The sequence below is a fragment of the Salmo salar genome, chromosome 01 (genome assembly GCF_965601325.2).
Source record: "Salmo salar chromosome 01, fSalSal1, whole genome shotgun sequence".
NCBI lineage: Eukaryota > Metazoa > Chordata > Actinopteri > Salmoniformes > Salmonidae > Salmo > Salmo salar.
This window is the reverse complement of record NC_138291.1, coordinates 164,174,759-164,200,792: the sequence shown is the minus strand read 5'-3', so window position 1 is coordinate 164,200,792 and position 26,034 is coordinate 164,174,759. Positions and strand designations below refer to the sequence as shown.

General features: G+C 42.3%; 2 protein-coding genes across 2 annotated transcripts in view; both read right to left on the bottom strand.

Moving 5' to 3' along the window:
* Positions 1-3,282, bottom strand: part of LOC106568681 (allograft inflammatory factor 1-like) — a 34,163-nt gene extending 30,881 nt beyond the window's left edge. Inside the window, exons 1-2 of the mRNA XM_045692325.2 lie at positions 3,117-3,282; positions 2,835-2,896 (exon numbers count right to left, since the gene is read on the bottom strand). Of these exons, the coding sequence (XP_045548281.1) occupies positions 2,835-2,896; positions 3,117-3,141 (87 nt within the window). The 5' untranslated portion in view covers positions 3,142-3,282. The remainder of the gene's footprint in view (positions 1-2,834; positions 2,897-3,116) is intronic.
* A 2,780-nt stretch (positions 3,283-6,062) lies between these two features.
* The window catches only part of LOC106568667 (laminin subunit gamma-3), a 198,000-nt gene continuing 178,028 nt past the window's right edge, over positions 6,063-26,034 (bottom strand). Inside the window, exons 22-28 of the mRNA XM_014139189.3 lie at positions 22,046-22,295; positions 21,733-21,876; positions 19,124-19,226; positions 11,480-11,682; positions 11,185-11,325; positions 8,626-8,725; positions 6,063-7,860 (exon numbers count right to left, since the gene is read on the bottom strand). Of these exons, the coding sequence (XP_013994664.3) occupies positions 7,598-7,860; positions 8,626-8,725; positions 11,185-11,325; positions 11,480-11,682; positions 19,124-19,226; positions 21,733-21,876; positions 22,046-22,295 (1,204 nt within the window). The 3' untranslated portion in view covers positions 6,063-7,597. The remainder of the gene's footprint in view (positions 7,861-8,625; positions 8,726-11,184; positions 11,326-11,479; positions 11,683-19,123; positions 19,227-21,732; positions 21,877-22,045; positions 22,296-26,034) is intronic.

Genomic DNA, 26,034 nt, shown 5'->3' with positions numbered 1-26,034 from the left:
TCGCGCTACCACGGTAACCTCTCGTCCTTAAAGGGGCAGGTGAACGTTTGTCTCCTGTGCTATTTTAAAGACTCAGGGCACAAAAAGTTAAATTAAACAATATACGACATTAGTTATTTCATACTAGTAATACATTGGTTTTAGAAACTTTTTGTGTTTTGTTGTTGTAATTTTAGCATGAAAACAACATTTTGACTGGTAAAAAAATCTGAGCGGCTGGTAGATTTTTAAATCTACCTGGTAGTGGTTGCTGGACCAAAAAGTACATTTTATGCCCTGTTTACAATGGTTAACATTTATCCTTGTGCATGTATGGCCGATGTCATCAGTTTGCCCATATGGGTCTACATTTTTACTGATGTTATTGCAGAAATGGGGATTATTATTTTGTCAAATGGCCCACAATATCAGTGATGCCCTCTCTTTGTGACCTGATTCTCTCTCCTCACATCTAGGTTTGCTTTCATGTGAACAGAGCGCTCTTGACAGGCTGCCAGCCTGAGAGAAAGAGAGCAAGAGATTTAGAGAGAGTTGAGAAAGAGATCCACTACATCGCTAAAAGTATGTGGACACCTGCTCGTCGAACATCTCATTCCAAAATCACGGGTATTAATATGGAGTTGGTCCCCCTTTGCTGCTATAACTCTTCTGGGAAGGCTTTCCACGAGATGTTGGAACATTGCTGCGGGGACCATTCAGCCACAAGAGCATTAGTGAGGTCAGGCACTGATGTTGGGCGATTAAGCATTGTCATGCTAAAACAGGAAAGGGCATTCCCCAAACTGTTGCCACAAAGTTGGAAGCACAGAATCGTCTAGAATGTCAATGTATGCTGTAGCGTTAAGATCTCCCTTCACTGGTACTAAGGGGCCTAGCCCAAACCATGAAAAATAGCCACAGACCATTATTCCTCCTCCTCCACCAAACATTACAGTTGGCACTATGCATTGGGGCAGGTAAAGGGTTCTCCTGGCATCCGCCAAACCCAGATACAGTCTGACGGACGACAGATGGTGAAGCCTGATTCATCACGCCAGAGTGCGTGTTTCCACTGCTCCAGAGTCCAATGGCGGCAAGCTTTACACCACTCCAGCCAACGCTTGGTGTAACCGATGTGAAATGGCTAGCTAGTTAGCGGTGGTGCGCGCTAATAGCGTTTCAATCGGTGACGTCATTAGCTCTGCGACCTTAAGTAGTTGTTCCCCTTGCGCTGCAAGGGCCGCGGCTTTTGTGGCGCGATGGGTAACGATGCGTGGGTGTCAGTTGTTGATGTGCGCAGAAGGTCCCTGGTTCAAGCCCAGGTTGGGGCGAGGAGAGGGATGGAAGCTATACTGTTACATTGGCATCGCGCATGGTAATCTTAGGCTTGTGTGTGGAAACCCATTTCATGAAGCTCCTGGCGAGCAGTTCTTGTGCTGACCTTGCTTCCAGAGGCAGTTTGGAACTCAGTAGTGAGTGTTGCAACCGAGGACAGACGATTTTTACACGCTATGCGCTTCAGCACTCGGTGGTCCTGTTCTGTGAGCTTGTGCCGCCTACCACTTCGCGTCTGAGCCGTTGTTCCACCTAGACGTTTCCACTTTAAAATAACAGGTAAGCTACTTGAGAACAAGTTCTCATTTACAACTGCTGACCGGGAAAGCTCTAGCATGGCAGAAATTTGACTTACTGACTTGCTGGAAAGGTGAAATCATATGACGGTGCCACGTTGAAAGTCACTGAGCTGTTCAGTATGGGTCATTCTACAGCCAATGTTTGTCTATGGAGATTGCTTGTATGTGTGCTTGATTGTATACACCTATCAGTAATGGCTGTGGCTGAAATAGCCGAAACCACTAATTTCAACGGGTGTACACATACACTACATGGCCAAAAGTGTGTTGCATGAAAAGATATGGGAACAGCCGTTGAGGCTGATACTCAATGCCATGTGCCTGTTCAAGCTCTCTTTCAGACAGTCGCCCCCCACACAAAGGGCTCATTCAGCCCACCGCCCAGACACCTGTTTCCATCTAAACGCCAAGGGAGATGGGCCACAGGGCATCAAAGGGCCTGCACTTTTCTGATCCGAGTCAGGAATCACGTTGGGAATAGGGAATTGGATAAATAGTAAGCAATACTTAGGGTGACAAGGATCGATCTGGTCTAGCAAGAGGGATAACTCCCTGACTGATGGGCATGCCATGCAACAAGTGTCTGTCGCTCTCACAACACAGGGGCGGCCACAAGCATGGTTTATGACCGCCTGCAAGATAACAGGTCGCTGGGTCGATAACGATGTGCAAAATTAATGACAGATTTTATCACATGCAAATGTCAGTACAGGCAGATCATCATGTGGGTGGAACTAGTGTTCACATAACGTGGCTAGTAAGAATGCTGCTAGCTACTAACGTTAGCTACCTGGCTAAAACCACGTTACAAACTGTCCTGAATGCTGATTGGCTGACAGCCGTGGTATATCAAACCATATACTACGGGTATGACAAAACATTTATTTTACTACCCTAATTACGTTGGTAACCAGTTTATAATAGGAATAGGGCAGGTCAGGGGTTTGTGGTATATGGCCTATATACCATGGCTAAGGCTGAAGGCTACATCCAGGCACTCCGCGTTGCGTCGTACAGGTATAGCCCTTTGCCTTGGTATATTGACCATATAACACACCCATCCCCTCGGCCTTATTGCTTAATTATAACATATGCACTAACAAGCTCGTCTAATTCAAAGCAGGTTCAAAGCCAAGTGTATTTTAATTCTGTCGAAAATACCATCGCAATACATTGACAAAATACACAAAACGTCTTCATTAGAAAGATCACCAGACTTACCTTGTTTATTTCCTCGCATCTCTCCCTTTGTTGAGCTTTTAATAATCCAAAGGCTTTCCCTCCTGCAAGAAAAATAGCTCGTTAGCCTAATTTCATCATGTGGCTAGTAATCAGTAACGTTAATACAGTAGCTGGCTACTACTAGCTAGCCCTCTTGCAAGATCAATTGAAAAGAGTGGCTATTAGCTTTCCGTTCTAATATAATACAAAACTAGTCGACTATGAGCGTTAGCCCTTTAACTAGACCCCCCCGAAATATCCCACTCGGATATTTGTAATTACCTTGAAACTTATGATTTACAGGCATTGTGGAATGAGTTTGATATGGTGAGACAGATAGAGAAGGAGAAATCAGCACACAGCAGCACCTCGCTCTTCTTCCCTTCGCGGGCAGTGGCACGCACGCACAGTGGGTCTGTCAATTCCAGACAGGCATTGGTCAATTCACAGCAAGCGATGCTCTCTGGTTCGCCAGGAACGCTAGTGACACTTGGTCACCCTCGTGTGGTACATTAAATAACTGCAAGTGCAAGGTACACAATCTTTAAAAAATATATATATTAAAAAGATTTGAAACAAAATCCCTAAAAAGGTAGACCTAGGCCTCATTGTGGACGTGTGAGTTTTCAAGTCAATTTTCCTCAAACAAATTATAATATTGCTCTTCATTGTCTTTATTTGACTCTGTATACATGTATTGGTGTGCTTTTATATACACTATGTATACCAAGGTATGTGGACACCCCTTCAAGTTAGTACTGCATTTGAACAATTTCTAAGAAATCGGGTCTGTTCAATGGTAATTTCCATTCTTGATATTTATTCCTTGATTCTTAAAAAATATAACAAATAAATACTTCATGTGCTTAGGTTTGCTTTAATGAATACATTTGATGATTGTTTACAAACAACAGGAATGTAAACAATGTAGCCTACAGTATAGCTTCTAGTATAACTATCATGACAAGATGTCATGGACTGTCAGTCCTTGCATCTAGAGTGCTGTCTATGAATTTATGAAGAGTTACATTTCAATGTCAAACGTGTTGTAATGCGGATCTACCATTGATCGGTTTGAATCCTGGCCTAACTTTGGGGAGGCAGGTAGGCTAGTGGTTAGAGTATTGGACTAGTAACTGAAAGGTTGCACGATCGAATCCCTGAGCTGACAAGGTAAAAATCTGGTGTTCTACCCCTGAACAAGGCAGTTAACCCACTGTTCCTAGGCCATCATTGCAAATAACAAGTTGTTCTTAACTGACTTGCCTAGGTAAAATAAACTTTCAAGTCCATATCAGGGATTGTCTCTCCGTCCTTGCATCTAGAGCTCTGTCTATGAAATTAGTAAGGCTACATTTCCCTAGTGATACTGAAACACATATCTAACTGAAGTGGTGGGACTGCTGTTTTGCTGAAAAAAACTATTCCATGTCATAATTTTAATATGTTTTTCAAAATGTTATTTGATTTCATTTGGGAAGCGAATTTCCTGCATAGATGGTTGTCAGGACTCAGTACCCACATTATAGTGTCCATCGACTGTGTGGAGGTCATTAAGATCAGCATTATCTAAAAACCCCCTGTTCCTCCCTAGATATGTGCCAGGGGCTCTCAGATCATTACACTCTAGCATTTTAATTATATGTTTGGTGTGGTAGAGTGACTACACTGACGACCCTCAAGCAGTGACTGTCTGACAGACATGAATGTGTTGTTTTGTGTAGGCATGCAGGAACTCTGTGACAATCTGGAGAAGAAAAAAAACTGTTAATTAGTCTGAATCCTCTGACCATCTGATCAGTGTGTACATTATTATATCTAGGTTTGTGACATATATTTGACATTTTAGTCATTTAGCAGATGCTCTTATATCCTTACAATTTAGATAGCTGGGTGAGACAACCACATATGACAGTCTAAGCAAGTACTTTTTCCCTCAATAAAGTAGCTTACAGTAAAGTTAGCATTAGTAGGCCATAGTCTCACCCCCAGCCCTTTAGGTATCTTACCTAAACAAACCTGATTCTTCAACAAGAATTTAGGCTATGTTATACAGGCAGCCCAATTCTGATCGTTGTCCAATTATTGGCAGATCTGATTGGTCAGAAGACCAATAAGTGAAGAAAATAAAACAGAATTGTGCTGCCTGTGTAAATGCAGCCACATTGTAATGTCTAGCATGCCAGGCTACCTTGGGGCTAACTGGGCTGTAGCCTTAAATCGTTCACGTTCACAGATAGCGGGGTTGTCACATCACTCTGGCTGTGTTGCAGCCCAATCCTGATCTTTTCCCCAATTATTGGCAAAAGAGTTGATCTGATTGGTCAGAAGACCAATTAGTGGAAAAATATCAGAATTAGGCTGCCTGTGTAAACGCAGCCTTTGTGTAAATTTGTATGCGTTTCTCTGCCCAGGCGTCGCTGACGCCTGACAGATCTTACAACGCCCGGATAGGCATTTTAAGCATCAGCTAATATGTTATAGCAATCTGATGCCCGACTGCACAGTCGATGAGGTGGGGAATGCGACCACAGTCTTCATATGACTTGTGTACCCAAAACATCATGATTGACGTTCTATTAAATGTATAAACCCATGCAGTCATATAGGCCTACTCATCGCTTAGTAAGCACTAGAATCACAATGAAACCATTTGAACCATTGAGTTATAACAGTTTACTAATGATTTATAAATACAAACCACATATGTCTGTAACTTATAAAACCTTTAAAATCGCTAAATAACCCCCCTTATAAACTATTATGTCACTCTAGCCACCAAATTGGTTTTCAAAAAAGATCTGATGTGATTGGTCAAAAGACCAATTAGTGGGAAAAAGATCAAAATTGGGGTGCCTGTTTTAGCATTCACTTATGTACAGGACATACCTTAAAAAGTTCCTGGAAGGGCCCTCATATAGTTAAACGCTAGACTGTCCAGTGTTTTCCCTTCAGGCAGTGATAAACAGACCTGAATCTCTGGTTGGTCTGAGCAATCAGAAACTGTCACAATCCTGTGAGTGTTAGTATGTGTGATATACAGTATAAAGTAGTGTGGGGGTTTGGGCTTTGTGCAGTACAGATATATAAAGTAGTGCAGAGGTCCCAGAGTCCTGTATGATTCCACCACAGTGGGTCAACTAACTCACAGCAAGTGATGCCCTCTGGTTTGCCAGGAACGCTAGTGACTCTTGGTCACCACCGTGTGGTAAATGAAAGAACTGCAGGGACGTTTGTCAGTTTAATATCAAACAAAGGATCCAACATTTAACAGAAATATAGTCCATAAGACTGAAGTTATGAATGTAATACAATTTGTATTGATATTATGCACTTCTATTATTGCTTTTAATCATCAGTATTTGATCCAGTATATATTTATAGTGTGCTTTATAGTCTTATTTATGGCTTTGTCAATAGCTCTGCTAGTTTCTCCAATAGTAATCAACAGCACCAACAACAAAAATCACACAATTTTGGGGGCGAGCACACACGCAGAGAGAGAATACATTACATTTTCAGGCCTTGTTTTCTACTTTGTTTACTGGGCTATCATCTAAAACCAATCATATCCTATTTGTGGTCTGACAAAATTCCATCTGAACTAGAAAGGTCCCAATTCTAGCGACAGATTTCTATACCTTCAATAATTCAGTAGGTATTCCAGCCACTGTTACCCACATGGAGAAAGTCAACAGGTTGGTTGTTTTTGTCCTTTTCCATTTGACAGACAACAGATCATTTGCTCAGAGAGAAAGAGAAAAGAGACTGAGGGAAAGCGAGAGGCACATGCAGAATCCCAAACTGAATGACTATGTGTGCGTGGTGTGGTGTGTGTGCAGTTGAACCCTATGGAGGGCAAAATGACTAATTGTTAATTACGGAAGGCTGATGAAAATTGCTCAAGTGTAAATGAAGGTGTCACATTGGAGAAGCACCGCAGTTCAGACACACCTACCCCCAAAGTGGAAAATCAGCATTATTTTAAAGTTGACAAGACACACTGGGCTGTTGAACAGGAAGCTATAGCTGACTGTTATTACTCACTGATGAATTACACTGCAGATGTTGTTGGAAATATTACAGGGGGAAAGGAAATGAGAAAGAAAAGTCACTGCTATGGAGACAGGGGTAATGTGGAGTCGGAAGCTGTACGAGCAACGGAAAGCGAAGTAAAGCCAAAAAGGACTGAGGGGTAGAACTAAAGGAAAGAGCATGATGGTAGAAGCTCAAAGAGGGCATGGAAAACTGCCTATGACTGGATAGTAGTATCAAAGTGGTATCAGCCAGGTCAGAAAAATATAGTGGAGGTTGAAAAGTATAGAGACAAAGTGGTAGAACTGTGTGACTGCACTGCAGTAGATGGGGATGCACAACCACAGTATTGTCCAGTAACACCAATAACAAACTGAGAAGAATGCCACCTACACTTCTATGCATGTGTCCCAAATGGAGCCACATTCCCTTCATAGTGCACTACTTTTGACCAAAGCTCTACAGGCACTAGTCAAAAGTCATGCACTATAGGGTGCCATTTGGGACAGACTTCATCTCCCCTAAAGCATTCAAATATCTGAGTCCTACCCACCATCTGACCTTCTAGAGTCCTCTCAGCATTCTTATGTCTAATTCCAATTTTCCTGGTGTAAGAAACATGGTAGACCCTATTTTAAATCATTGAGGTTGAGTGAACGAGTGTGTGCACGTCAGGGAGGGAGTAGAATGAATGGAATACAACTTCAGTGTCCTCCAGGAGCCCCGTCCTAGTGTCCCTCTATCCCCGAGGCCTGGGTGCAGGTCTGGGGCAGGTGCAGGGCGATGTCCTTCAAACTGTCTCGCTCCTGCCTTATCTCCTGCAGGTCCTGTTCCAGGTGGGTCAGTTGGCTCTTCTGGTCCCGGGCAGCTGACCATAGGGTCTGGATCTTCATGTTCAGGGCAGGGCTCTCCACGCTGCCACGCAGAACACCCAACCGCACCGCTGTCTCACTCAGGATACGGTCAAACTGCTCCAGCACCATGCTCCCATCTGAAAGACAGAAAACACTATTTGAGATACTACATTGTACAGTTATTGTGAAAAAGTATAGCGAGACAGAAAGAGGGATGAATTTGTACTTCAAAGCTATGAGTGTTGAACAGGCCTAGTATTTAACTCTTGCCATCAGCAAGGCTCTTGTCTTGTGTGGTCTATGTGCCACCCTGTTGTGCCCACTCAACGATGGGGGTTGGCCAGCGTTATGAGTGAATGTTTCTCCATCAGGATGGTGCCCAAACTCCACCAGCATAATGACTGGACGTTTCTCCATCAGGATGGTGCCCACATCACGACAGTTACAACTGACTCATTAACAGGGACAGAGGGGAACTGTGGGAAACCATTTAGTCACCTGGTTTAGGCATTTAATAAAAACAACATTTGTAACAGTATATCTGGTTTGATTAATTCTACTGGTAATCAGGATATCTGAATTCATATAATTCCTAGAGAGGTGGGTCAACATTCTTCCTTCATCTGAGAAATCCATCTGTACCACTTTACTAACAACCATTCTGACATAGCATCACTGATCTGATGGAAGTCAGGTGTGAGTGATCAGTGGTGAGGAGGGCAGTAACATGTAGGCTTAGATGCTTCTGGTTGAGCTGACATGTTGGATTTGTTACTGCATGAAATTTACTGCGCGTCCAAATTCGTACCCTATTCCCCATGTGCCCCAGCTAAAAGTAGTGCACTATATAGGGAGTAGGGTGTCATTTGGGACAGCCCAGTAAACGTCAGATTTGAACTTACCCATGTTACTGATGAGCTGGGTGAGTGTGAGTGAATAGGCCTCCAGCTGAAACTTAGCTGCCTGGATGTCCCCCTTCACACTGGTCAGAGTCTCTACAGGCTGGAGATCACAGAGAGACAAATAGACAGGGACAGTTTGTAATGAATTCTCAGGGAGAAAAAGATGTAGACTCATGCACAAAGCACAGCAGGTGTTTATTTTGCAGAAGGCAGGAATCGTGGTCACAGGCAGGTAATACACAGGTAAGCAAACAGGCAGCTGAATCAAAACTAGGACTGAAGGCTATAACTGGTTCTCACAAAAGAGCTAGGAAAAGGCTTAGTAGAGTCAAAACAAACAATACCTCACAAAGGCACAAACAGAATGTACTGAACTAAATAAGGAGCTGATGGTGAAATCAATGAACAAAAATGAAAGACAGGGCTACGTTCAAGAACACAAAGAAACAGGGCTACGTTCAAGAACACAACGAAACAGAACACAAGGTTGACTAAGAAAATAAATACAGAACCTTACACATATGTAATGTAAATATACAGAGCAGTTAAAAGTTTGGATACACCTACTCATTTCAGGGTTTTTCTTTATTTTTACTATTTCTACATTGTATAAAAATAGTGAAGACATCAAAACTATGAAATAACACATATGGAATCATGTAGTAACCAAAAAAGTGTTTAACAAATCAAAATATATTTTGTATTTGAGATTCTTCAAAGAAGCCACCCTTTGCCTTGATGACAGCTTTGCACACTCTTGGCATTCTCTCAACCAGCTTCATGAGGTAGTCACCTGGAATGCATTTCAATTAACAGGTGTGCCTTGTTACAAGTTAATTTGTGGAATTTCTTTCCTTCTTAATGTGTTTGAGCCAATCAGTTGTGTTGTGACAAGGTAGGGGTGGTATATAAAAGACAGCCCTATTTGGTAAAAGACCAAGTCCATATTATGGCAAGAACAGCGCAAATAAGCAAAGAGAAACGACAGTCTATCATTACTTTAAGACATGAAGGTCAGTCAATATGGAACATTTTAAGAACTTTAAATGTTTCTTCAAGTGCAGTTCCAAAAACCATTAAGCGTCATGATGAAACTGGCTCTCATGAGAACCGCCACAGGAAAGGAAGACCCAGAGTTACCTCTGCTGCAGAGGATAAGTTCATTAGAGTTAACTGCACCTCAGATTGCAGCCCAAATAAATGTTTTACAGAGTTCAAGTAACAGACACATCTCAACATCAATTGTTCAGAGGAGACTGCATGAATCAGGTCTTCATAGTCGAATTGCTGCAAAGAAACCACTACTAAAGGACACCAATAAGAATAAGAGACTTGCTTGGGCCAAGAAACACAAGCAATGGACATTAGACTGGTGGAAATCTGTCATTTGGTCTGGTCCAAATTTGAGATTTTTGGTTCCAACCGCCGTGTCTTTGTGAGACGCAGAGTAGGTGAACGGATGATCTCTGCATGTGTGGTTCCCACCATGAAGCATGGAGGAGGAGGTGTGATGGTGTGGGGGTACTTTGCTGGTGACACTGTCAGTGATTTGTTTAGAATTCACATTTAACCAGCATGGCTACCACAGCATTCTGCAGCGATACGCCATCCCATCTGATTTGCGCTTAGTGGGACTATCATTTGTTTTTCAACAGGACAATGACCCAACACACCTCCAGGCTGCGTAAGGGCTATTTGACCAAGAAGGAGATTGATGGAGTGCTGCATCAGATGACCTGGCCTCCACAATCACCCGACCTCAATCCAATTGAGATGATTTAGGATGAGATGAACCCCAGTGTGAAGGAAAAGCAGCCAACAATGGCCAACATATATGGGAACTCCTTCAAGACTGTTGGAAAAGCATTCCAGGTGAAGCTGGTTGAGAGAATGCCAAGAGTGTGCAATGCTGTCATCAAGGCAAAGGGTGGCTACTTTGAAGAATCTCAAATATTTTTGGGGGTCACTATATGATTCCATATGTGTTATTTCATTGTTTTGATGTCTTCACTATTATTCTACAATGTAAAAAACAGTAAAAAATAAGAAGAACCCTAGAATGAGTAGGTGTGTCCAAATCTTTGGCGGGTACTGCATATAGAGAGATAGATAGATGGCAACATTATAGCATACAATGTGGGGGCTGAATCCCCCTTCAGATCCGCATGTGTAACTCCTCATAACTTTCAAATCAAAGTGTTTTTGTCACTTGCACAGAATACAGCGGGTGTAACGGTACCATGAAATGCTTACAAATGCTTACTTTCAAGGATTCATGGAGCAATGTCAGTTGTATATTTGTGTGAAAATTTGCCCATGCAAATCTCAAGCTAGGATTCAACCCTAAGTGATTGGATATAGTATTGTACTAAATATTCTTTCAGGTCCCAGATTATTGGTTGTGTTGTGTTACCTATGAGTTGAGTTGGGGGCAGGGCGTGTGGTGGGGGCGGGCTGGCGGGCAGTTTGGTAAATTACTGGTTGTGTTGTGGTTACCTATACGTTGAGTTGGGCTTGTGCCTGGACAGTGTGGTTGATTATTGGTTGTGTTGTGGTTACCTCTAGGTTGAGTTGAGCTTGTGCCTGGGCAGTGTGGTTCTCCAGCTCAGCCAGCTGCTGCAGGGCTGTGTCCACAGAGGAGCTGAGCTGGGCAGACGCTGTCCTCGCGTACTTGGCCTTGGTCAGGGTGGCCTTGGCCTCCTGGGTTCAGAGAAAAACACAGACAAATGAATACAAAGAAAAAAGAAAGGAGACAAATAAACAGGATTCATAGGGGTGTGATGTGACATGTGAATGGAATTTAAATTGCGCACACACACACAACAACACACACATTTGCCCCCCCCATACTCACTTTAGACAGGGCGTGTGCAGTGTGTCCTGCCTGTTCTGCGGTAGCGTTGGAGAGGGTAGCGTTATCCAGGGCAGGCCTCAGGACTCTCTCTGTCTGGTTCACCTTCTTATTGATGTCTTCCAGAACCTTCTCCCTCAGCAGCGTCTCCTTCTTCAGAGCAGCCTTGGTCTGGGCCTGCCTTCGAGGCCACTCTCTCTGCATGTCTAGGGTGGGGGATGGACAGAGGCAAGGCAGGTTGGCCACTGACATGGTTAAAGAAGTGTGATAGCAACTGACAAAAAGTTGTTTATTCTATCCTAGCCTATTCTATTTCACAATCCATGTACAAGTAACAAAGTAACGAGAAAATATGAGTTCTAGTTCCATTCAATTATATTCCTTCTCTTACAAAAAACCCATGTTCAGTCCCAGCGTCCTAAGCTTGGTGACGAGCTTGGAGGGGACAATGGTGTTGAAAGCTGGGCTGTAGTCAATGAACAGTATTCTCACATAGGTATTCCTCTTACATGTACAGTTGAAGTTGGAAGTTTACATACACTAGGTTGGAGTCATTCAAATTCGTTTTTCAACCACTACACAAATTTCTTGTTAACAAACTATAGTTTTGGCAAGTTGGTTAGGACATCTACTTTGTGCATGACACAAGTCATTTTTCCAACAATTATTTACAGACAGATTATTTCACTTACAATTCACTGTATCTCAATTCCAGTGGGTCAGAAGTTTACATACACTAAGTTGACTGTGCCTTTAAACAGCTTGGAAAATTAAAAAAAATTATGTCATGGCTTTAGAAGCTTCTGATAGGCTAATTGACATCATTTGAGTCAATTGGAGGTGTACCTGTGGATGTACTTCAAGGCCTACCTTCAAACTCACTGCCTCTTTGCTTGACATCATGGGAAAATCAAAAGAAATCAGCCAAGACCTCAGAAACAAAATTGTAGACCTCCACAAGTCTGGTTCATCCTTTGGAGCAATTTCCAAAGGTACCACGTTCATCTGTACAAACAATACTATGCAAGTATAAACACCATGCGACGACGCAGCTGTCATACCGCTCAGGAAGGAGACGCGTTCTGTCTCCTAGATATGAATGTACTTTGGTGCGAAAAGTGCAAATCAATCCCAGAACAGCAAAGGACCTTGTGAAGATGTTGGAGGAAACAGGTACAAAAGTATATACACTGCTCAAAAAAATGAAGGGAACACTTAAACAACACAATGTAACTCCAAGTCAATCACACTTCTGTGAAATCAAAATGTCCACTTAGGAAGCAACACTGATTGACAAATTTCACATGCTGTTGTGCAAATGGAATAGACAACAGGTGGAAATTATAGGCAATTAGCAAGACACCCCCAATAAAGGAGTGGTTCTGCAGGCGGGGACCACAGACCACTTCTCAGTTCCTATGCTTCCTGGCTGATGTTTTGGTCACTTTTGAATGCTGGCGGTGCTTTCACTCTAGTGGTAGCATGAGACGGAGTCTACAACCCACACAAGTGGCTCAGGTAGTGCAGCTCATCCAGGATGGCACATCAATGCGAGCTGTGGCAAAAAGGTTTGCTGTGTCTGTCAGCGTAGTGTCCAGAGCATGGAGGCGCTACCAGGAGACAGGCCAGTACGTCAGGAGACGTGGAGGAGGCCGTAGGAGGGCAACAACCCAGCAGCAGGACCGCTACCTCCGCCTTTGTGCAAGGAGGAGCAGGAGGAGCACTGCCAGAGCCCTGCAAAATGACCTCCAGCAGGCCACAAATGTGCATGTGTCTGCTCAAACGGTCAGAAACAGACTCAATGAGGGTGGTATGAGGGCCCGACGTCCACAGGTGGGGGTTGTGCTTACAGCCCAACACCGAGAACACCAAGATTGGCGAATTCGCCACTGGCGCCCTGTGCTCTTCACAGATGAAAGTAGGTTCACACTGAGCACGTGACAGATGTGACAGAGTCTGGAGACGCCGTGGAGAACGTTCAGCTGCCTGCAACATCCTCCAGCATGACCGGTTTGGCGGTGGGTCAGTCATGGTGTGGGGTGGCATTTCTTTGGGGGGCCGCACAGCCCTCCATGTGCTCGCCAGAGGTAGCCTGACTGCCATTAGGTACCGAGATGAGATCCTCAGACCCCTTGTGAGACCATATGCTGGTGCGGTTGGCCCTGGGTTCCTCCTAATGCAAGACAATGCTAGACCTCATGTGGCTGGAGTGTGTCAGCAGTTCCTGCAAGAGGAAGGCATTGATGCTATGGACTGGCCCGCCCGTTCCCCAGACCTGAATCCAATTGAGCACATCTGGGACATCATGTCTCGCTCCATCCACCAACGTTGGACCACAGACTGTCCAGGAGTTGGCAGATGCTTTAGTCCAGGTCTGGGAGGAGATCCCTCAGGAGACCATCCGCCACCTCATCAGAGCATGCCCAGGCGTTGTAGGGAGGTCATACAGGCACGTGGAGGCCACACACACTACTGAGCCTCATTTTGACTTGTTTTAAGGACATTACATCAAAGTTGGATCAGCCTGTAGTGTGTTTTCCACTTTAATTTTGAGTGTGACTCCAAATCCAGACCTCCATTGTTTGATAAATTGGATTTCCATTGATTATTTTTATGTGATTTTGTTGTCAGCACATTCAACTATGTAAAGAAAAAAGTAGTTAATAAGATTATTTCTTTCATTCAGATCTAGGATGTGTTGTTTAAGTGTTCCCTTTATTTTTTTGAGCAGTATATATCCACAGTAATACGAGTCCTATATCGACATAACATGAACGGCAGCTCAGCAAGGAAGAAGTCACTGCTCCAAAACCGCCATAAAAAAGCCAGACTACGGTTTGCGACTGCACATGGGGACAAAGATCGTACTTTTTGGAGAAATGTCCTCTGGTCTGATGAAACAAAAATAGAACTGTTTGGCCATAATGACCATCGTTATGCAAGGAGGAAAAAGGGGGATGCTTGCAAGCCGAAGAACACCATCCCAACAGTGAAGCATGGGTTGGCAGCATCATGTTGTGGCAGTGCTTTGCTGCAGGAGGGACTGGTGCACTTCACAAAATAGATGGCATCATGAGGAAAGAAAATTATGTGGATATATTGAAGCAACATCTCAAGACATCAGTCAGGAAGGTAAAGCTTGGTTGCAAATGGGTCTTCCAAATGGACATACATACATGCATACTTCCAAAGTTCTGGCAAAATGGCTGAAGGACAACAAAGTCAAGGTATTGGAGTGGCCATCACAAAGCCCTGACCTCAATCCTATAGAATATTTGTGGTCAGAACTGAAAAAGTGTGTGCGAGCAAGGAGGCCTACTAACCTGATTCAGTTACACCAGCTCTGTCAGGAGCAAAGGGCCAAAATTCAACCAACTTGTTGTGGAAGGCTACCCGAAACGTTTGACCCAAGTTAAACAATTTTAAAGGCAATGCTACCAAATACTAATTGAGTGTATGTAAACTTCTGACCCACTAGGAATGTGATGAAAGAAATAAAAGCTGAAATAAATCATTCTATCTACTATTATTCTGACATTTCACATTCTTAAAATAAAGTGGTGATCCTAACTGACCTAAGACAGGGATGGATTTTTTACTAGGATTAAATGTCAGGAAATGTGAAAAACTGAGTTTAAATGTATTTGGCTAAGGTGTATTCCGACTTCAACTGTATCTAGGTGGGTGAGGGCAGTGTGGAGTGCAATTGAAATTGCGTCATCTATGGACCTGTTGTGGCAGTATGCAAATTGGAGTGAGTCTGGGATGATGAAGCTAATTTCCTGCAATTCCAGCCATTTTGCTATGGGGTTTTGTACTGTGTATTTCAATACTGCATTCGCGACATAGCTCATCCTAATATTTCTACTACTGTAAAATGCATCTTAGTTTCACTGCTTATATACAACGCATATTTATTAATACAGTGCATTTGGAAAGTATTCAGACCCGCTGACTTTTTCCACATTTTGTCACGTTACAGCCTTATTCTAAAATTGATAAAAAACTTTTTTTCCCCTCATCAATCTACACACAATGACCCATAATGACAAAGCAAAATCAGGTTTTAGAAATGTATAAAAATAAAAACTTAAATATTAAATTTACATAAGTATTCAGACCCTTTACTCAGTGCTTTGTTGAAGCACCTACAGTGCCTAGCAAAAGTTTTCACCCCCCTATTTTGTTTCATTATAACCTGTAATTTAAATGGATTTTTGTTTGGATTTCATGTAATGGACATACACAAAATATTCCAAATTGGTGAAGTTAAATGAAAAAAATTACTTGTTAAAAAAATTATATATATATAAAAGTACATAAAAAAAAACAGAAAAATGGTGCGTGCATATGTATTCACCCCTTTGAAGCCCCTAAATAATATCTGGTGCAACCAGTCACATAATTAGTTAAATAAAGTCCACCTGTGTGCAATCTAAGTGTCACATGATCTGTCACATGATCTCAGTATATATACACCTGTTCTGAAAGGCCCCAGAGTCTGCCACACCACTGAGCAAGGGGCACCACCAAGCAAGCAGCACTATGAAGACCAAGGCGCTCTCCAAACAGGTCAGGAACAAAGTTGTGGAGAAGTACAGATCAAGGTTGGGATATAAAAAAATATCTGAAACTTTGAACATCCCAGGGAGCACCATTAAATCCATTATTAAAAAATGGAAAGAATATGGCACCACAACAAACCTGCCAAGAGAGGGCCGCCCACCAGAACTCACAGACCAGGCAAGGAGGGCATTAATCAGAGAGGCAACAAAGACACCAACGATAACCCTGAAGGATCTGCAAAGCTCCACAGCAGAGATTGGAGTATCTGTCCATAGGACCACTTTAAGCCGTACACTCCACAGAGTTGGGCTTAGGGTAGAGTGGCCAGAAAAAAAGCCATTGCTTAAAGAAGATAATAAGCAAACGCGTTTATTGTTCGCCAAAAGGCATATGGAAGAAGGGACTCTGTTGCTTTTTGGCCATCAAGGAAAATGCAATGTCTGGCGCAAACCCAACACCTCAACTTTACCCCGAGAACACCATCCCCACAGTGAAGCATGGTGGTGGCAGCATCATGCTGTGGGGATGTTTTTCATCGGCAGGGACTGGGAATCTGGTCAGAATTTAAGGAATGATGGATGGCGCTAAATACAGGGAAATTCTTGAGGGAAACCTGTTTCAGTCTTCCAGAGATTTGAGACTGGGAAGGAGGTTCACCTTCCAGCAGGACAATGACCCTAAGCATACTGCTAAAGCAACAGTCGAGTGGTTTAAGGGGAAACATTTAAATGTCTTGGAATGGCCTAGTCAAAGCCCAGACCTCAATCCAATTGAGAATCTGTGGCATGAATAGTTGTGCATGCTCAAGTTTTCAGATTTTTGGCTTATTTCTTGTTTGTTTCACAATAAAAAATATTTTGGAATTCAGGTTGTGTGAATCAAAAGATACAACCCCCCCCAAAAATCTATTTTAATTCCAGGTTGTAAGGCAACAAAATAGGAAAAATGCCAAGGGGGGTGAATACTTCGCAAGCCACTGTATGGCAGCGATTACAGCCTCAAGTCTTTTTGGGTATGATGCTACAAGCTTGGCACACCTGTATTTTGGGAGTTTCTCCCATTGTTCTCTAGATATCCCCTCAAGCTCTATGAATTTGGATGGGGAGCGTCGCTGCACAGCTATTTTCAGGTCTCTCCAGAGATGTTAGATCGGGTTCAAGTCCGGGCTCTGGATTGGCCACTCAAGGACATTCAGAGAATTGTCCCGAAGCCACTCCTGCGTTGTCTTGGCTGTGTGCTTAGGGTCATTGTCTTGTTGGAAGGTGAACCTTCACCACAGCCTGAGGTCTTGAGTGCTCCGTTCATCTTTCCCTTGATCCTGAGTAGTCTCCCAGTTCCTGATGCTAAAATTCATCCCCACAGCATGATGCTGCCACCACCATGCTTCACCGTAGGGACGGTGCCAGGTTTCCTCCAGATGTGACGCTTGGCGTTCAAGCCAAAGACTATAATCTTGGTTTCATCAGACCAGAGCATTTTGTTTCTCTTGATCTGAGAGTCCTTTAGGTGCCTTTTAGTAAACTCCAAGTGGAGTTTGCCAAAAGTCACCTCCCTGACCAAGGCCCTTTTTCCCCGATTGCTCAGTTTGGCCAGGCGGCCAGCTCTTGGAAAAGTCTTGGTGGTTCCAAACTTCTTCCATTTAAGAATGATGGAGGCCACTGTGTTCTTGGGGACCTTCAATGCTGCAGACATTTTTTGGTACCCTTCCCCAGATCTGTGCCTCGACACAATCCTGTCTTGGAAGTCTACGGACAATTCCTTCGACCTCATGGCTTGGTTTTTGCTCTGACATGCACTGTCAACTGTGAGACCTTATATAGACAGATGTGTGCCTTTCCAAATCATGTCCATTCAATTGAATTTAGCACAGGTGGCCTTCAATCAAGTTTTAGAAACATCTCAGGGATGATTAATGGAAACAGGATGCACCTGAGCTAAATTTCAAGGGTCTGAATACTTATGTAAATAAGATATTTCTGTTTTCTATTTTGCAAAATATTCTAAAAACCTGTTTTCACTTTGCCATTATGGGGTATTGTGTGTAGATTGTGTGTAGATTTATTTGTGTACTTGTATGACATTTTACTGCATTGTTAAGAGTCAGTAACATAAGCATTTTGCTGCACGCGTTAAAACATCTGCTAAACTGTTTTGAAAGTCAATTTGTTTTGAAATCACATTGTTGTTTTTAGCTGTACAGATTATGTATTTTGGATGTTTCCAGTGTATTTTGAATGCTTTCAGACAATGTGATTACTTTTTTTGCACAAAACAATTACAAAAAGTAAACTTGAGTTAAATGATTAAATCTGAGATCTTTACTTTTAACATGTTAAATATAATAAAGAAGGAGACAGAACGCTAGCTTCTCTGTCCTTTTTGATTAATTTCTTCCAATGGTCACTGACCAACGTATGAAGAAGAGAGGCATGCACCTGCAGCAGTAACACTCCAAATGGTTGGCTCAGAAATAATAAATCATTCTTTTTAAAACACTTTCATTATTATACTCAGGTAGGCTAAGTTATCTTTTTACAGAATTTCATATGTGGAAACTCTACTACATGTGAAAATATGGTTTCATATGTAAAACATAGGCTCAACATGTGAAACAACTATTTAATTTGTGAAAATTCAATTTCACATGTGAAAATGAGATTTTGACAACTGAAGCTGCAAATTTCACGTGCTTTGATTTGTAAGGGTTTCTATTCAGACTACCCTGATGAGATTTCCAACAACAAATATGACATGACACTTTTTATTTATTTTTATTAACAGTGAATATATTGTTGAAATGAACTGGAGGCTGTGAAACTCAGAGTGCATTTGAGGCTTTGTTATTATTTCCCACAATCACAGCTGCTCTTCTTCCCTTCACAAAATGACAAGCGGCGCTTAGCAGGGAGAAACAAATGGTTACATTTGTGTTACATTTGTTTTTCTAAGCATTTTGATATTTTAATTAGAATAACTCCATGGGCTGATATTGTAGTGATGGTAATATGAAAACTAAGCAAAAAGTCTGAAATGTAAAACAACAGAAAAAGAAACAGAAATAGAACATGCTGCAAACATCACCTTCCAGTTCTCTCCACAGGGCGATGGCCTCTGACTCCATTTCTTTCCCTGTCACCACCGATGACAGGGCCAGGACCTTTGACCCCTGGGCATGAGCTGTCAGCTGCAGAGGGAGGTACCAGGGATAGAGAGAGAGAGTAGGGAGTGAACCTCACAGAACCTCAAGAGTTACACATCAGACAGCACAGCATCCTGACTATGGGGTCACTGACTGATTTGACGCAGAAGCATCTACCATCTACTGTAGTTCTAATAAAACAATTGAAATAAAACAATTTTCAAAAGAAAAGCACATTTTTTGGTCCATTAAAATAACATCAAACTGATCACAAATACAGTGTAGACATTGTTGTTGTAAATGACTATTGTAGGTGGAAACGGCAAATTTTTTATGGAATATCTACATATGCGTACAGAGGCCTATTATCAGCAACCCTCACTCCTGTGTTCCAATGGCATGTTGTGTTAGCTAATCCAAGTTTATCATTTTAAAAGGCTAATTGATCATTAGAAAACCATTTCGCAATTATGATAGCACAGCTGAAAACTGTTGTCCTGATTAAATACGTTTTTGAGCAAGAATTCAGACGACTTTCGAGTAGAAAGAAGTATAAAAGCAACAGAGACCATTAATACAAAGGAGCTAGAAGCGTCTTATATGGTGAGCTACCGAGTGGCTAGGACAGGCAAGACCTGTACTGTTGTGGAGGACTTAATTCTTCCTGCTGCCGCGGATATGGCTGGGACAATGCTGGGGGAAAAGGCCAAAAAAACTATACAGACAATGTCTTCATCGAACAACACTGTTTCACAACGCATCAGTGACATGGCTGGAGATGTTTTGAAACAATTACTGCTTCGCATACAAGCCAGTGAATTCTATGCATTACAGCTGGATGAGTCAACAGACGTGGCGAGCCTGGCCCAGCTCCTGGTATATGTCCGTTACGTTTATGGGGGTCAATTAAGGAAGACACACTCTTCTGCAAACCACTGGAAACCAGGACAACAGGAGATTATATTTTTAAAGTACTGGACAGCTTTGTGACATCAAATGGACTTTGGTGGTCAAGATGTGTTGGTATCTGTACTGATGGCGCAAAAGCCATGACAGGGAAACATAGTGGAGTGGTAACGCGTGTGCAAGCAGTTACTCCCGACGACACTTGGGTACACTGCAGCATCCACCGAGAGGCTCTTGCTACCAAGGGAATGTCTGACAGCTTGAAAGACGTTTTGGACATTACATTTGAAATGGTTAACTTTGTTAAAGCAAGGCCCCTGAACTCTTGTGTATTTTCTGCACTATGCAATGATATGGGCAGCGACCCTGTAACACTTTTACAACATACAGAAGTGCGCTGGTTATCAAGGGGCAAAGTATTGACACATTTTTTTGAACTGAGAGACAAGCTTAAAGTTTTCTTTACTGACCATAATTTTCACTTGTCTGACCGCTTGCATGATGATGAGTTTCTCACACGACTGGTCTAACTGGGTGATGTTTTTTCTCGCCTGAATAATCTAAATCTAGGATTACAGGGACTCTCCGCAACTATATTCAGTGTGCAGGACCAAATTGAGGCTATGATTAAGAAGTTGGAGCTCTTCTCTGTCTGCATTAACAAGGACAACACACAGGTCTTTCCATCATTGTATGATTTTTTGTGTGCAAATGAACTCAAGCTTACGGACAATGTCAAATGAATGAGTTGGGTCCGCAATTACGCAGGTACTTTCCCAAAACGGATGACTCAAACAACTGGATTCGTTATCCCTTTCATGCCCTGCCTCCAGCCCACTTACCGATATGTGAACAAGAGAGCCTCATCGAAATTGCAACAAGCGGTTCTGTGAAAATTGAATTTAATCAGAAGCCACTGCCAGATTTCTGGATTGGGCTACACTCAGAGTATCCTGCCTTGTCAAATCGCGCTGTTAAGACACTGATGCCCTTTGCAATCACATAACTATGTGAGAGTGGATTCTCGGCCCTCACTAGCATGAAAACTAAAGACATATGTGTGTGGAATATGTGTGGAAAATGATTTAAGACTGAGACTCTCTCCCATACAACCCAACATTGCAGAGTTACGTGCATCCTTTCAAGCACACCCTTCTCATTAACCTGTGGTGAGTTATTCACAATTTTCGTTGAGCAAATAAGGTTTTATATGTAAGATGGATATATGAAGAGCAAAATAATTTATTATTATTATATTATTATTTGTGCACTGGTCCTATAAGAGCTCTTGGTCACTTCCCACGAGCCGGATTGTGACAAAAACTCACACATTCTTATGTTTAATAAATGTATCGTATAGTGTGTGTGTGGCAGGCTTACAATGATGGTAAAAACAACATTTGAGAGTGCGCTGACCCTGGTGCTAGAGGGGGTACACAGCTGGAGGTTGAACGTTTGAAGGGGTATGGCACTATAAAAGTTTGGGAACCATTGCTCTACAGGATATTGAACTGTATGTGGATTGTGTGTACATTCTATTGTCTATTTTTGTCAGTATATACTGTTTATTGCTGTCAGCACCATTTCACCAGGTCATATTCCTGGTACATGTAAATGTCTAGTGTGCAGATAAAACCCCCTCTACCTTGTAAATATCCTTTACAGCGGCCATGTTGTTGTGAGCGGTCTGTATGCGAGGCTCCATCTCCTCTCTGATCTTATTGACCAGCTCCTCTTTAGACTGGACATTAAACGCCAGCTCAGCTGTCCTGTTGCTTAGCTCAACATCCTGAGGAAAGGGGCGAACAGCTGTCATTCATTAATTCAGACATTCAGTCAGTCAGTCAGTCAGTCAGTCAGTCAGTCAGTCAGTCAGTCAGTCAGTCAGTCAGTCCGTCAGTCCGTCGACTTGAGAGTACAATGAGTTCTTATTACCCCTGACCCCGGTAGCCACTGACCTCTGATTGATTGGCAGATGGTGCGAGGCTGGGGTGTGATTGGTTGTAACCCTGTGTTGGTCTGAGATCTGATTGGTTGGTTCCTGATGTGGATTTGGGCCTCCTCTGGGACAGCTCCAATAGGGAGGAGGTGAGGTTACCTAGGGCAACCAAGACATCAGCAGACTCCTCCTCCAGAGACAGTTGATTGGCTAGAGTTCTATTCACTTGGGCAGTCAGATTCTCCTTTATCTGCTGCATGTCTGCCAGTCTGAGAGAGAGGAGAGAGAGAGAGAGAGAGAGAGAGAGAGAGTTAGATCATTCAGTGTTTTGATTCTTGACACACTTGCGTGCACACACATGCTCACATACACACACACGCACACAAACACACACAAATCAATCATCAACCAATCAAATGTATGTCACAAAGTGCTATATAGAAACCCAGCCCAAAACCCCAAACAGCAAGCAATGCAGATGTAGAAGCACGATGGCTAGGAAAAAGTCCCTAGAAAGGCAGGAACCTAGGAAGAAACCTAGAGATGAACCAGGCTCTGAGGGGTGGCCACACCTCCTCCCACACACACCCTCCTTCACACACCCTCCCACACACACCCTTCCACCCATGCACCCACCAAATTGTTCTGAAAGATTACGATTAAATCCCCAGAAGCAAGCACACTAGTGCTGGTATGAGGGTAATCCATTTCTTGGCTCCTGCCTGTTCCCATCGTGGCGTGGCGTTGCCACCAGTGGTTTTTGCATGGTTCCGTTGAGCTTTGGGGGTAATCCTCAGCACAATCTCACTCCAGGAGATGCTGCTCCCTCCATGCTGCTCCCTCCATGAAAGCAGCCCCAGAAAGCAATTATCTTAAAGAGGAGGGAAGAGAGCTGTTCCCCTGTGGCTAAATGTCTTATTTTCATAACTCCAGTGTAGCCTAAGGACCAGACTCTTTAGCTAACATTCCACTCCTTGCCACTTCTTGTCATTGCAAAAGAGACTGGCTTTCTGCAATCTTCAAATATGAACATTCTATCATTAATGAGCTTGAGGAGATCAGAGGATTTGATCCTGATTCGATAACCCTCACAGCTATCATCCAATCACAATGTTTATGCAAATTAGACTGGTAGTATATTTTCCTAACTTAATTCATGAATTTGATTGGTAACATTCTATCATTGGGCATTCTGATGTAATACATTTAATTGTAAAAATAAACATTGGGCGTGGGGAGAACAGAGGATTCCCATTTATTGCATTTTTAACACCAGCCCATATGATCACATCACACCAGAGAAGCTCTCGCCATTCAAACTTCCCCTTCAGTTCATTGTGAACGCTGTAGCCTATTTTATATCCAGCAATCAAGAGCAAGGTGCTATATACAGTACCAGTCAAAAGTTTGGACACACCTACTCATTCAAGGGTTTTTCTTTTTTTTCAAAACTATTTTCTACAATGTAAAATAATAGTGAAGATATCAAAACATTGAAATAACACATATGGAATCATGTAGTAACCAAAAAAGTGTAAAACCAATTAATAACCTGTTGTTGATAGGGGGCAGTATTTGCACGGCTGGATAAAAAACGTACCCGATTTAATCTGGTTACTACTCCTGCCCAGTAACTAGAATATGCATATAAATTGTTTGATTTGGATAGAAAACACCCTAAAGTTTCTAAAACTGTTTGAATGGTGTCTGTGAGTATAACAGAACTCATTTGGCAGGCCAAAACCTGAGAAGATTCCAAACAGGAAGCGCTCTCTCTGACTATTTCTTGGCCTTCTTGATCATCTCTAACCAAAACAGGGGATCTCTGGCATAACGTGACATTTTCTAACGCTCCCATAGGCTCTCAGAAGGCGCCAGAACGATGAATGGTGACTTTGCAGGCCATGGCTGAAAAACAGTAGCGCATTTGGATAGTGGTAAGATCTGAGAACAATGAGACTGAGGCACGTACACGAGCCGACACCATGTTTTTATTTTTTAGTCTTTGAACGAAAACAGGGTTTCCCGGTCGGAATATTATCGCTTTTTTTACGAGAAAAATCACATAAAAATTGATTTTAAACAGCGTTTGACATGCTTTGAAGTACGGTAATGGAATATTTTGATTTTTTTTGTCATGAAACGCGTCGGGCGCGTCACCCTTCTTTACCCTTCGGATAGTGTCTTGAACGCACAAACAAAACGCCGCTATTTGGATATAACTATGGATTATTTGGAACCAAACCAACATTTGTTATTGAAGTAGAAGTCCTGGGAGTGCATTCTGACGAAGAACAGCAAAGGTAATCCAATTTTTCTTATAGTAAATCTTAGTTTGGTGAGTGACACACTTGGTGGGTGTCAAAATATCTAGCCTGTGATGGCTGGGCTATCTACTCAGAATATTGCAAAATGTGCTTTCACCGAAAATATATTTTAAAATCGGACATAGCGATTGCATAAAGGAGTTCTGTATCTATAATTCTTAAAATATTTGTTATGTTTTTTGTGAACGTTTATCGTGAGTTATTTAGTAAATTCACCGGAAGTGTTCGGTGGGAATGCTAGTCACATGCTAGTCACATGCTAATGTAAAAAGCTGGTTTTTGATATAAATATGAACTTGATTGAACAAAACATGCATGTATTGTATAACATAATGTCCTAGGAGTGTCATCTGATGAAGATCATCAAAGGTTAGTGCTGCATTTAGCTGTGGTTTTGGTTTTTGTGACATTATATGCTAGCTTGAAAAATGGGTGTCTGATTATTTCTGGCTGGGTACTCTGCTGACATAATCTAATGTTTTGCTTTCGTTGTAAAGCCTTTTTGAAATCGGACAGTGTGGTTAGATTAACGAGAGTCTTGTCTTTAAAATGGTGTAAAGGTATTCTAAGGTATTTGAAAATCACGCCACGGGATTCCACTGGCTGTTCAGTAGGTGGGACGCAAGCGTCCCACCTAGCCCATAGAGGTTAGAATATATTTTGTATTTGAGATTCTTCAAAGTAGCCACCTTGCTGACAGCTTTGCACACTCTTGACATTCTCTCAACCAGCTTCATGAGGTAGCCACCTGGAATGCATTTCAATTAACAGGTGAGCCTTGTTACAAGTTCATTTGTGGAATTTCTTTCCTTCTTAATGCGTTTGAGCCAATCAGTTGTGTTGTGACAAGGTAGGGGTGGTATACAGAAGATAGCCCTATTTGGTAAAAGACAAAGTCCATATAATGGCAAGAACAGCTGAAATAAGCAAAGAGAAATGACTGTCCATCATTACTTTAAGACAAGGTCAGTCAATTCAGAACATTTCAAGAACTTTGAAAGTTCCTTCAAGTGCAATTGCAAAAAACATCCAAACTTTTGACTGGTACTGTATACATAGACAGAGTTAAAAGTTAGAAGTTGAAGTTAGAAGTTGATTCATATGTTAGTTTATTAATCCATCATTCGTATGCTAGTCTTCAGTGCATTTGGAAGGTATTCAGACCCCTTGACTTTTTCCACATTTTGTTACGTTACAGCCTTATTGTAAATTTGATTAAATATTTTTTTCCCTCATCAATCTACACAATACCCCATAATGACAAAGCAAAAACAGGTTTTTAGAAATGTTTGCAAATGTATGATTTGGACATGATTTGTTAAGGCACACACCTGTATATATAAGATCCCACAGTTGACAGTGTATGTCAGAGCAAAAACCAAGCCATGAGGTCCAAGGAATTGTCCGTAGAGCTCTGAGACAGGATTGTGTTGAGGCACAGATCTGTGGAAGGGTACCAAAAAATGTCTGCAGCATTGAAGGTCCCGAAGAACACAGTGGCCTCCATCATTCTTAATTGGAAGAAGTTTGGAACCATCAAGAATTCTCCTAGAGCTGGCCGCCCGGCAAACTGATGAATTGGGGAGAAGGGCCTCAGTCAGGGAGGTGACCAATAATCAGATGGTCACTCTGACAGAGCTCCAGAGTTCCTCTGTGGAATTGGGAGAACCTTCCAGAAGGA